This window comes from Microcebus murinus, chromosome 13 (assembly GCF_040939455.1).
Source record: "Microcebus murinus isolate Inina chromosome 13, M.murinus_Inina_mat1.0, whole genome shotgun sequence".
NCBI lineage: Eukaryota > Metazoa > Chordata > Mammalia > Primates > Cheirogaleidae > Microcebus > Microcebus murinus.
Genome location: NC_134116.1, coordinates 78,704,989 through 78,718,067, shown reverse-complemented (window position 1 = coordinate 78,718,067; position 13,079 = coordinate 78,704,989). Strand labels below are relative to the sequence as shown.

At 35.5% G+C, this 13,079-nt stretch overlaps 1 protein-coding gene across 2 annotated transcripts in view; it reads right to left on the bottom strand.

Annotated features, from left to right (window-relative positions):
• Positions 1-13,079, bottom strand: part of CDK8 (cyclin dependent kinase 8) — a 102,333-nt gene that overhangs the window by 27,260 nt on the left and 61,994 nt on the right. For both annotated transcript variants that reach the window (XM_012778533.3, XM_012778532.3), the window contains exon 4: positions 12,209-12,349. In XM_012778533.3, the coding sequence (XP_012633987.1) occupies positions 12,209-12,349 (141 nt within the window). The remainder of the gene's footprint in view (positions 1-12,208; positions 12,350-13,079) is intronic.

The following is a 13,079-nucleotide window of genomic DNA, read 5'->3' as shown; positions in this document are numbered from 1 at the left end:
GCAACTGTTTATATAATGTAGGATTACCTGTTAATTGTGGGTTTGAAGCAACTGTGAAACCATTCATACTCATTACTTTTTTAGAGGTACCCCTATGACAAATGCCTTTATTCTTTTCATAGTTACTGATCTATTTAGTTCTACTTCTTTACTAGAACCAGTTATGGTAATTTGTATCTTATTTTAAAATGCTTATTTGATCCAGAGTTTTACAGAACAGCTAAATAGCTTAATAATCACTAAATAAATTGAAATGACAGTAAAAAATCATCCATACTCCAGTGCACCAGAGTAAGAGTCTTACAGATAACTTTTACCAACCTTTCAAAGAATAAATAATCTTTACATTATACTAACTATTCCAGAAACTAAAATCATTTTCTGAGGCTAATATAATCATGATAACAAAACAGGACAAAGGTAATATATAAACAGATTATTGACCAATTTCATTTATGAAGACAGATGAATAGTAAAGGTAATCCAGTAGTGAATGAAAAAAACCATGACCAAGTAGTGTTGGTCCCACTATGCAAGGAGAGTTCAACATTAACAACAAAATAAAACCATGTAAGTGTAATTTACCACATAACAGATTAACAGAAATAATCATATAATCATCTCAGAAAATGCAGAAAACGCATTTAATAAAATCTACTCTTCAGTTAGAAACAAACAACTTAAGTAGGCATAGAAGGGAACATCTTTAACCTGATCTAAATTTAACTAAATCCCCAGAGTTAATGTCATATACCATAGTGAAAGAAATAAGTCACCTCTATTATTTGCTACTGTATTAAATAAGTCCTAGCCATTACTATATGGCAAGAAAAAATGTATTTCATGGATTCTAATTTTCATTTTCTAAATTTTGGTATTTCTGAAAATGGGATGCATATTATAACCCGTGATGTGATGGCAAAATTGGCAGTATGCTTTCTTCCTCAGCGGTACATAAAATAATGGTGTCGCTTTCACTGTGGTAAAAAGACATCATAACAGACAGTGCATTTAGGAAAGATTCCGAAGGTACCAGTCTCCCAAGTAGAAACCTATTGAGAAATTTTAGACAGAATGACATGATGTGAGGCCACAGGGTACTTAAGGGTAATTAATGGAGTCCAAGAAATTCAATGAAGTGTGGGGTCAGGTTACTGTAGGGTAAACAGAGATTAATAAAATGAACAAGGTGAGCCTATACCAACTAGCAATCCTGATGCCCATCTGGTAAATCCAAATCCATGTCCTGGTAGCATGGAATGCTGGAATCTCCTTGTGGCTGGTAACTGATTTATTGGATTCACCCAGGGATCCCAGGCTAGAAGAATTCCAGAATCCCTGCCAAATTTACCATTTTCCTCCATGGTTTCCTCTTTCTGAAGCCTCTTTTTCCTGAGAATAATCACCACAGTTTACTCTTCTTTGAGAAAAGACACCAGGCAGATGATTAGAACTAACTGCCAATTGTACCATATTCCAATTAGAGTTAAAGGAAGGTCTTAACTGTACTTGGATCTGAGATACGTTCTGAAGGTAGAACTGACAAGAATCCATTTATTCATTTGATAAGTTATTTATGTGCATCCAATAGGCACCATGTGACAATCTGGATAGTGATGTTATAGCAGTAAAAAAAATGGATAAAGTTCCTGTCCCTATGGTGCCTGTGTTCCCAGGGCAATGTGATGATGGACTGAAAGTGAGATGTACTTACTGAACATTTATTATGTGCCACAGTCCTAATGTTTCATATGAATCTCCACCAAAAGGAGAAAAACACAGGTCTGGCCCCTTTTTATAGATGAGAAAAGTAACACTTAGGGAGATTAACCCTTCCCAAGGTTACATAATTAAGTGGTGGAACCAAGACTCACACAAACCTTAGGCCCACTACAATAGGGCCTTGACTTTTCCTCTTCAGCCCATGATGACAGAAAATGATTACTCAGGGATACATAACCTCAGACTCACTATTGCTCCCTACCATGCAACTCCTTCTTAATTTTCTTCGTAAATCCTTTTTTTTTTTTTTTTGAGACAGAGTCTCTTTCTGTCACCTGTGATAGAGTCCAATTAGCTCACTGTAACCTCAAACTCCTGGCCTCAAGCAATCCTCCTGCCACAACCTCCCAGAATGCTAGGATCACAGGTGTGAGCCCCCATGCCTGGCCCTTTTATTTTTTCTCCCTACTTCTTTTTTAGATTTCCCCTCCCCCTCTTCAGCATGCAGGCTCAGATATTTGGTTTTACCAGCTGGTATTAATCAGAGGGGAAAAAAAATAAAAGAGATAACTAAAGCAGAGAGGGCCCAAAGGATGAATGTTATGAATTCCAAAATTTTGACTCTAAGGATTACAGCTGCGTAATAGTAAGTCTACCCTCGTAAGACAGAAAATTAGCCATGCTGGAAATGTTCAAGTAGTGACAGAATGGTTATCTGCTGCAGATATTACCAAGAATTACTACACCAAGTAAGAGACTGGAATAGTCTCTGCTAAGATATCTTCCAACCTGAAGGTCTATTAGTCCATGAAATCAGGGAAAACAAAAAATGATCTTTATTTCAAATAATACAAGGTGTTTACATAAACATATTTTTAGAACAATGAGTTAAAAAATTAGCAGTCTATCTTCCACCTTCTAGGTTTTTGTTAAATAGGCCTCTTAAACCGTACTGACCTGACTTACAAGCCTATTTGTGATATGAAAAGATGTGAAATTCAGAACTGAAATTAATCTTATAAATTCAGCTGTTTTATAACAGAGTTAGGAATCCTCAGATTACATACCTACTTAATATACTTACAACATGATAAAAATCTGGGGGCATATTACACATAAATAAAAATGGACATAGATCATTATAAAAGTGATCACTGTAGAAAGGGAAAGTAAAATCCAGGTGTACTAGGGAGGATGGTAGAAGACTTTAGTAAAGAAACATTTTTTTCTAGTAACTGTCACTGATTTTACATCTAATTGTACCTAAGGAAACTTTTAGTTTTATTAAATTTTAAAACACAATTCCTGTGTTAATTCAAACATTTATAAAAATTTACACAAGATGAACTTTTGGGTTGAACTGATTTTGAAATACGTATAGCTGTTTGTGCTCGTTTCTGTAGGAAGACTTACTTTTGCCCTCTTATTTGATCATTTCTCATTTGCTTGTATTCAGTAAAGAGGAAAAAAGGTTGTCAAACTGAAAAAGACTTAATGAAAGGTTTATGTGCCAAGGGCACCAGTGGCTTAAAATAGGTTTAGATAACAATTTTAGCTGAGATAAGAGAATACCTTATCTAATAAAGTATGTTTACAAATCTTCAGATCTGGAAAGTAATTTAGTACTCGTCTAAAGCCTGGCTCTATTACTATAAAGTTAGACTGGAATATTAATTTTTATATGCTTTTTCACAGTATAATTCAGAGTATTCTGAAACCCTCTTTGGAAAAAACATTTTTTGGTATATTTTTTAAAGAGATAGAGTCTCACATTGACACATAGGATGGAGTGCAGTGGCCTGATCATAGCTCACCGTACTTTCGAATTCCTGGGCTCAAGTAATCCTCCCAACTCAGCCTCCCACGTAGGTAAGACTACAGGCATGCACCATCACGATACCCAGCTAATTTTGTAAAATTTTTTTGTAGAGACAGGGTCTTGCTATGTTGCCCAGGTTGGTTTCAAACTTCTGCCCTCAAGCGATCCTCCCACCTTGGCCTTTTGAAGTGCTAGGATTACAGGCATGAGCCACCATATTCAGCCCATTTCTTGGTAGTCTGACTACAGACAGTGTATTTCTCTTTTGCTAATGTGAAAGTCAAAAGGTTAAAAGAGAAAAATTTGATTGTTACCAAATTAACATCATATTAAATCAAGTAAAAGCTTATATCTGATCCAGACAGAGATCTGGTAAATTCTTGTTCCTAAATCTGTCCTGTTTTTTTGAAACACACTGCTGTGGATGATAATAAATCTTGTTTACAAAAATGGGAACAGTTATATAAATTACATAATGATGCATCACATCCATTATTGCTAAGAATGGAGAAAAACTCAGATATTCCTTTACCTGTAGACAATTTCCAGGATCACTCAAAAACATCATGTTAAACTCTAAAACAAAATCTTGATAAGACAACTTAGAATAACCATTCTTGACTGGTGAGAAGTATTCACTAAAAAAATTCTGGCATTGTACTCAAAGTGTCTAAAAAAATATTTTTATTATCAACTTGTAATCCACCCATATAAACATGTATGCTATTTGCAGTTGTGACATTTAGTACAATGAAGTGGTCCACTTTTTTTGTAACATATAATAGAACTCAGTCCATTGTATATGCTTAATATAAAAGTTAAGGGGGGGCGGAGAAAAAAAAGTTAAGCAAATGTAGCATTTATCAAAAAACTAAATGGAATGTTTACAGAAGGAATATGTTTACAAAAGGAAAACAATTGGTCATTTAAATAAATGTACTTTAGAATAAACACAATATTCATAATGTTAACAAAAATTAATGCAAACCTCATTTAAGTTTGGCTTAATCAGTTGTTACCAAACCCAAGTTTTATCCTCAAGCCTAAATTTTATGGATGCAATCTTGTGTTTTACTAGCTACCCAATTAAACAAACAAGAAAAGTTACAATTAGAGTAAATCCTTGGAGTTCCCAATAAATGAAGCAAAGCTAACATAACGAACAATGATTAAACCTGACAATTAAAAGGCATTTTTCTTCCAAAAAAGCTCTGTTTTAAACATGCTTACTATGTTTCCAACACTCATTTCAAAGAAGCTACAGCACAGAGAAGGGCACAGACAGTGAGAAGAGAGGTCTGGAAGGCAGGCTCCTTTCTCCCCCGCAGGTCCATGACTTCATTGCTTTATCATTTTCAGCATTTGGATAATTTCAGGGTCTTTCTGTTTGGTTTTTCTTTTCTATCTAAAGAACTTACTGGAGCTTCTTTTTAAACATAAAGAAAGTGTACCTATGCCTGTTTTTAAAAAATAGCAGTCATCCTTTACTAATATCATGTACTCCCCATGATAGTACATCCCCACTGGGATACTCCCAAAAGAAATCTCTGTAGAGATTTGTTTTCTAAAAATTTTTATCATGGCATAGAATACTATTTTTTTTTTTTTTTTTTGAGACAGAGTCTCGCTTTGTTGCCCAGGCTAGAGTGAGTGCCGTGGCGTCAGCCTAGCTCACAGCAACCTCAAACTCCTGGGCTCGAGCGATCCTTCTGCCTCAGCCTCCCGGGTAGCTGGGACTACAGGCATGCGCCACCATGCCCGGCTAATTATATATATATATATCAGTTGGCCAATTAATTTCTTTCTATTTATAGTAGAGACGGGGTCTCGCTCTTGCTCAGGCTGGTTTCGAACTCCTGACCTTGAGCAATCCGCCCGCCTCGGCCTCCCAAGAGCTAGGATTACAGGCGTGAGCCACAGCGCCCGGCCTAGAATACTATTTTGAATTGGTTTAGGGCAGAAGTGGCCAATAAGGAGACAGATGCAATAGTTACAATAGTCCAAAACACTCAAAATTTCATAAACAATGTTATAATTCAGCTTGAAGAAAGAAACAAAACTAACTACATTGAAAAGTCATAGTGTATCTCATATTGTTGTATCAATTGGCATGCCTCCTTATGTACAATTAAATTTACACACAAGGGGTCTTAAGATGTTTTTGGATAAAGTAAATATAAATATGTATATTCATGTAAATGAACTATGATGGCAATGTTCCAACCTTAAGATTAAAGAAAAAATAGGAAAAAATAAGTGACATGAAGAGAACAGCACAACAAACAGGAAAAGGGTCAGCAAATAGGTTTCACTGGGTGAGGTAAAAATATTGGATAATGGAAGAGAGCAATAAAGGAGACCAACATGTCAATATTATTAGTTGAATGGTCTTTTAACTGACTGGTAAGAACTGAGTCCTTTCAGGTAGTAAGGGGGAAGCAGTTGAAAGGATTTAAGATGCAGTATCAGTGGGAAAGAAAAGTTTGTGTGCATTACTTCACTGCAGTAAAGCACAGCAGAGATAAAAGGGCAGTAAAAAGATGAAATGCAACAGGGTATGCATGTGTGTGCAGGTAGAGAAGCACCAGATAATATCAGAAATAACCAATAGAGAAAAACCTTGGAAGCCACTTTGCTTCTATTACAAGTGAACTAGTTCATTTGTTCAACAAACATAACCAATATTGTATACACAGATTGTATATTTGGCTAGGTATTTTGTCAGAAATTAGGAGGGATATAAATACATATCAAGCGCTGTCTTTGCCCTCAGGGGCTTATAATCAAACAGAAAACATTACCAAAACCAGTAGGTGCCCCATGGGTGGTTCGGAGTGGCTGTGAGAGGATTTTAGATGTACTCATTCTCACTTCCAGCTAGAGTGACCGGAGAGGGCTTTATTGATTAAGCAGCACGAGCAGAGCTGTTAAAGATAAACAGGGGTTCAAATGAAGAAGATAAGGGGAAGAGGGAACCCTGCATTGGTTGGAAAGTAAGTTTAAGGAGATAGGAAAGAAAAGGAGACTAGAGGCAGACTACGGTATCAGTTTTCACTTGGATTCACAAATACTAGCATATTTGACAGTGTTTCAAATTTTTATCACAGAATTCTTCCTAGTAAAAGAAAAACTAACCAACTTTGAAATTTATTTCATAGACCGCATGAGAAAAGCATCATTAACTTTTAAAAGTTTTATACAAGATAATCAGTTCTACTGAAAGAGGCCACATAAACAGCTGCAGGGAGTGAATGTCTCATTGCTCTCAAAGTGGTCACAACACTGGCACTGGTACTAAAACTCTCTCATGACCTTGCCAATGGGTTTTAACTCTACCTGGGAGGACTACCTTTTCAGATACAAGAGTTCAGATACCACGGTCAAATCAAACCTGGGCTTCTGCACAAAAGGCATCAGTATGACTTTGGTGCTTCAAGTCTTTTTATTTCACTGGGCTCAGAAAAACCACCAAACTCAATCCAATCAGGCTAACAGCTTCAAACTTTTCCTCATTATGAATTACTTATGAATTACTTAAAACATATTTCCCCCCAATTTTTTTATTGTGGTAAAATACACATAACATAAAATTGATCTTAACCATTTTTAAGTGTATACTTCAGCAGTATTAAATATATTCGTAATGTTGTGCAACCATCACCACCATCCATTTCCAAACTCCTTTCATCCTATAAACCTGAAACTCTGTATGCATTAAAAAATGACTCCCACCCACCCCCTCCCCATAGTCCTAGCACCACCATTCTACTTTTTTGACTGGCTTATTTCACATCCTAAAGGTTCATCCTTGTACACATGTCAGAATTCCCTTCTTTATTTTTTTTAAAATCCACATTTGTTCTAATTGGATCTCTTCCTTTTCAAGGCTTAATAACGTTCTATTGCACATATATAACCACATTTTGCTTATCCATTCATCCATCGATGAACTCTGGGGTTGCTTCTACCTCCTGGCTACTGGGAGAAATGCTCCTATGAACATGGGCATACAAACATCTCTTTGAGACTTCACATTGAATTCTTTTGAATATGTTTGCTCAGGAGTGGGATTGTTGGATGATATAGTAATTCTATTTTTAATTTTTTGAGGAAGCGCCATACTATTTTCCATAGCAGTTGTACCGTTTCACATTCTCACCAACAGTACAAAGGTTAAACATACCTTTACTCGATGTTTTCATAACTATTTCCCACTTGGTTCTTCTTTGTACCAGGTAAAAATTCTTAGTACGCCTTAATCCAATACTCCTATTTTATATAAGCAGTTTAACTGGGTGGGGGAGGGAAGAAAAATAACTTATCCCACATTATTTCAACTTCTGCCTCTGTTTATTCATTTATAGGATGACTAATTTTATGCGTCAACTTGGCTGGGCCACAGTGCCCAGATGTTTGTGGTCAAACACTATTCTGGATATTTCTGTGAAGGTGTTTTTAGATGAGATTAATATTTAAATCAGTGGACTTTGAGTAAAAGAGATTATCTTCCTTTTTGGTTTTTTAAAGAGATGGGATCTTATTATGTTGTCTAGCATAGACACTTGAAGTCTTCAACTCTTGGCCTCAAGTGATCTGCCTGCCTCAGCCTCCCAAAGTGCTGGGATTACAGGCATGAACCACCATACCCGGCCCAGATTACCCTCCTTAACATGGGTAAACCTCATTCAATAAACTGAAGTCCTTGACAGAACAAAGACTGACCTCCCCTGAACAATAAGGAATTCTGCCAGCAGTCTGCCTTTAGACTAGAACCACAACTCTTTCCTAAATTCCAGCCTGTGGCCTACTCTGCAGATTTTGGATTTACCAAGCCTCCACAATCATGAGTCAATTGCTTAAAATAAAGCTCCCGCTACCGACCTACCTACCTACCTACCGACATCTTGTTGCTTCTGTTTCTTTGGAGAGCCCTGTGTAATACAGATGGTAGTATCAGAACCCGGATATGGATTGTTAGTCACACTACTCTCCTCTCAAGGAGAGGAGGAGAATGAAAGAACAAAGGGGAAGAGAGTAGTCATGGGAAAGAGCAAAGCTAACGTATCGCCCGTACCGTTGTTTTTATTTATCTATACTCAACAGCAAATACATTAAGCATATAAGCAACAACTTATTATGTACACATATTTTAATGTTCTAAAGCTAAGAAGTTTGGTTTGGATCCAAGAATTATCTCACAAAAATAAATATTGCTTGTGTTTCCTTTACAGTCCATTTTTCTTAAAACACTCATGCATATGCACTTATTACCACCCTCAGCCCAAAAAGGGTTCCAGAATAAATAAATCTCTATTTCTCACCAAAGATGACAGACTGCAGTTACTAATCTGCTACTATGTGATGATTAATAGTGACAAAATAAATCTTTATTTATTAAATAGGACTACCCATTGTACAGCTCAATTACATGTATCAAAAAACTTCATAACTCTACCATGTCAAACCAGTACTTCTGCTACTAATAAAGCGAATTTTATTAAACAAAAACTTCAATAACATTCTGGGGTATTATTAAGACAGTGTTTTCAGGGTGTCTGTGATGATTATCTATCTTAGTGTGAAGATTCTTGTGGCAAGTCAGTACCTTAACCAATTGGACCAATTCACAGCATTAGAAATCCATGTAGATAAGTTAAGGTCAGCATTGCCACATTTAATCTAAACCTGACAGAAAAGGAGCAAAGAATGTAATGTACTATTACTTAACTTTATTTTTGCTGATGGGGTAAATATCTCATCTGCAAATAATAACAAATATTTGAGAAGAAAAGGTGACAAAAAGTTATGCTATATAGCTTCAGAACAATGTTCTTGAGAGTAAATGTCATTACTACATGTATTGGTATCATATGGAGCTACAGTTGAAAACTGTATTATATCAAAACTCCAAAATTTAAATTTCAGTTAGCAGAAAGGTACTCACACTAAAAAAATATATATATGTGTATATGTATATATATATATGAAAAATGAATCTTTCCTTCAGAAACTGAAGAATTTGAGAGGTGGATACCTAACCAGTAAGATCTAGATTAGAGGCAGAGGCTGTTATTTTAATGAAAGCAGTTCACTTGGCCTGAAGGATTTAAATGCTATAAGAAATCTCACTCAAATAGGATAATCAAATGAGGTAGCAATAGACATTGCATTACTGTTTGAAAACTATTTTGGATAAATAGACTATTAAACAGATAGCAGTGACATATCAAGAGGGATGGCGAAGCGGGAGTGGTTTGCCTCACTGAAGAACAATGTTTTATTACTGATCCCATTCAGAACTGACAGCATATGTTTACAATAAAAAGCAACTTTTAGGGAGGCTGAGGCGGGCGGATTGCTCGAGGTCAGGAGTTCGAAACCAGCCTGAGCAAGAGCGAGACCCCGTCTCTACTATAAATAGAAAGAAATTAATTGGCCAACTAATATATATAGAAAATTAGCCGGGCATGGTGGCGCATGCCTGTAGTCCCAGCTACTCGGGAGGCTGAGGCAGCAGGATTGCTTGAGCCCAGGAGTTTGAGGTTGCTGTGAGCTAGGCTGACGCCACGGCACTCACTCTAGCCTGGGCAACAAGCGAGACTCTGTCTCAAAAAAAAAGCAAAAAAAAAAAGCAACTTTTAGTATGTTTTACTATTACTTTTAAATCATCTACAGACAATGCACCCCTTGTTGCCCTTATCAGGGGGTGCTAATCCTTCCGTCCTACACCTCTTAGAGTACACCCCCAACAGAGACTTCTGAAATGATCTGTTATACTGTCCCTACGTCAAAGAGAATCTGTTTAAGCTACATTAGTAGAAAAAGCTTGAACAAAACAGAGATAAAAGAAATTAGATACCATAATTATTTTTATTCCTATAGCTAATACTGCTGTAAGTGGTTCAAGTATATTATATGTTATTAATATAAAAAACTAAATACTGGTTTAAAATATCAGTCTGTATTTACCTAATAAACATACTTTTTTTTTTTTTGAGACAGAGTCTCACTCTGTTGCCTGGGCTAGAGTGCCGTGGCATCAGCCTAGCTCATAGCAACCTCAAACTCCTGGGCTCAAGCGATCCTTCTGCCTCAGCCTCCCAAGTAGCTGAGACTGCAGGCATGCGCCACCATGCCCAGCTTATTTTTTTAATATATATTTTTAGTTGACCAAATAATTTCTATTTTTAGTAGAGACGGGGTCTCACTCTTGCTCATGCTGGTTTAGAACTCCTGACCTTGAACGATCCACCTGCCTTGGCCTCTCAGAGTGATAGGATTATAGGCCTGGGCCACCGTACCTGGCCAATATACATATTTTAAAAGTGAAAAAAAAATTATAAGAAAAAGAAAATGTAGACCTATCTTAGTATAATTGACTCTGTGGGGAAAAAATGCCCTTTAATCATAGACTTTTACTCTTTGAGAGATCATAAAAAAGGTTGGTAGCTAAAAAGTCAAAATGCTTTTATCTAACTTGACTTCACCTCTAAAGGCTGAAATTTATTTTCAGCTTCATAAAAAGCCAAATGATTTGTCTTCTTTTCTGTAAATCTACTGTTTGTAAATAAAATATTCTAATTCTATTAGAAATAAAAGTTTACATAAGGAAAATAGTTCAACTAAATTTCTGCTGTGTTATTGGTCCCAGTCTAAATGCTTTGTAGGCATGACAACTAGAGGTAAAATAACTACCCTTAAGTGTATTTCAAGGAGATTTCCTGAAGTTGGGTAAAAGAAACAGAAACTGTGCCACTGGGACACCTCATTTGAAGGCTAGAGATTAAAATTAAATGTACTAAATACTGGCAGTTTGGGAGGAATATCTTTCTAAGTGGCCAGATCAGCTTCACCTCAAAGCCTACAGGGTATTTCCTACATACACAGGCAATCAAAATCATCAATTCTACTGCTGTGTTTGTTACTGTTTGAAATGAAGGTGCTGTTATAAACTGTAGTTACTACCTTTACGAAGAGAAGAATTACCAAAACACATATAATTATGCAATAAGAATGGGCAATATGAGGTTTAAAGTAATTTAAATCTATAAAAATTTAATGAATAATATATGCTAAATGGGTAAAAAAAGGCTTAGCCACATAAAAATAAGAAAGCTAAAATTTATGAAGTTTCTAAATTCTTAAAAATTGAATTCACCCAAACTTGGCAAGGTTTCTAATAATATACTTCAATTATGATAAATAAAGGCTATTGGATAATAGACTGCTACTAATATAAAGAGGTTTAAAAAATAAGCAGACTGAATTAACATTTTCCTCTTCTAATAGGTAAATTAGTATGCAGTAGGCTCAAAAAGTGTTATTTTCAAATTATTCATAAATATATCAATTTCCATAGTTTGCCTGGCAGCTATGATCAATGTAAAAGAAGCCAATGCTTTATTTATGGACTTAAGAGGAAACAAAAGCTTAAGAAAACATGTGCCTTCTTTTCCCTTGAAATAAACACCATCTAGTGTACATCAGAGAAGCAGGATGAATTATATAAAAAGCACGCTACTCTGTTTTGAGACTACAAGCATTCTTACTCCCTCTGTAAGGTTTGCAGGCCTACATATATATAGTACTGGTATCTACAGACAACTAAAAAAGCATCCAACTGTAAATTCATCTTTCCAATTTAAATTCAACTATAGATCAACTTACCAAATCCCTGTGCAACACCCAGTTAGCATGCAGGTAGTGAATACCATCTAGGATCTGATACAATAGTGACTTCACCATTCCCCGAGGTAACTGAACTGGCTTCTTGTTTGCTTTAGAAGCTCTGTGAAACTTGATTATATGCTGAAAGAAAGAAAAATATCACCAAAAGCTTAAAAAGGAAAAGAGGGAACAATAATTAGATGTATAATATATTCCTAACAGAAAAAGAAACACTCAAGAATTTCCAAAGATATTGAAAATATAATAAAAATAACCTTAAAAGTCCCTACTGAGGCTAAAATTCCATTTCCTAAGTATATGATAGTATCTCAGAAAATAAATGACTACAATAGGGAAGTAGGAAATATCCTTTTATTTTTAAAGTATAACTAAAATTTAATTACTTTCAGAATACTACTACTTGACAGCTAGTTAACTGAAATTTTCAAGAACAAAATCTTTTTTCATTCTGTACTGATAAAATGAAAGGAAAAAAAATACAACCAGAATAAAGTTTAAGAGATACTTCTGGGTGGTGGACAAGGCATGTAAGTGGTTTCTATATATGATATAAGTTACAAAGAAAGCAAGTGGGGAGATATTTCAATAAAACACACATGATCACAAAAAAATGACATGTAAATGATCAGTTCACATGGGAAATACTTAGAAATATGAAAAATTCCAATGGGGGTAACAGCCTTATACCATCCATCAAATCTTTCTATGTATAGTGTTACTGGACATCCAGTAAAACAAAGTACAACTTTAGAAATATAAAAATTACTTTATAAAGAAATATATCTCAAAGTTTTTAAAAGTTTCAAACTGTCTTGTTAGGCTTCTTCATTTTAATTCTTAAATTCTTTAA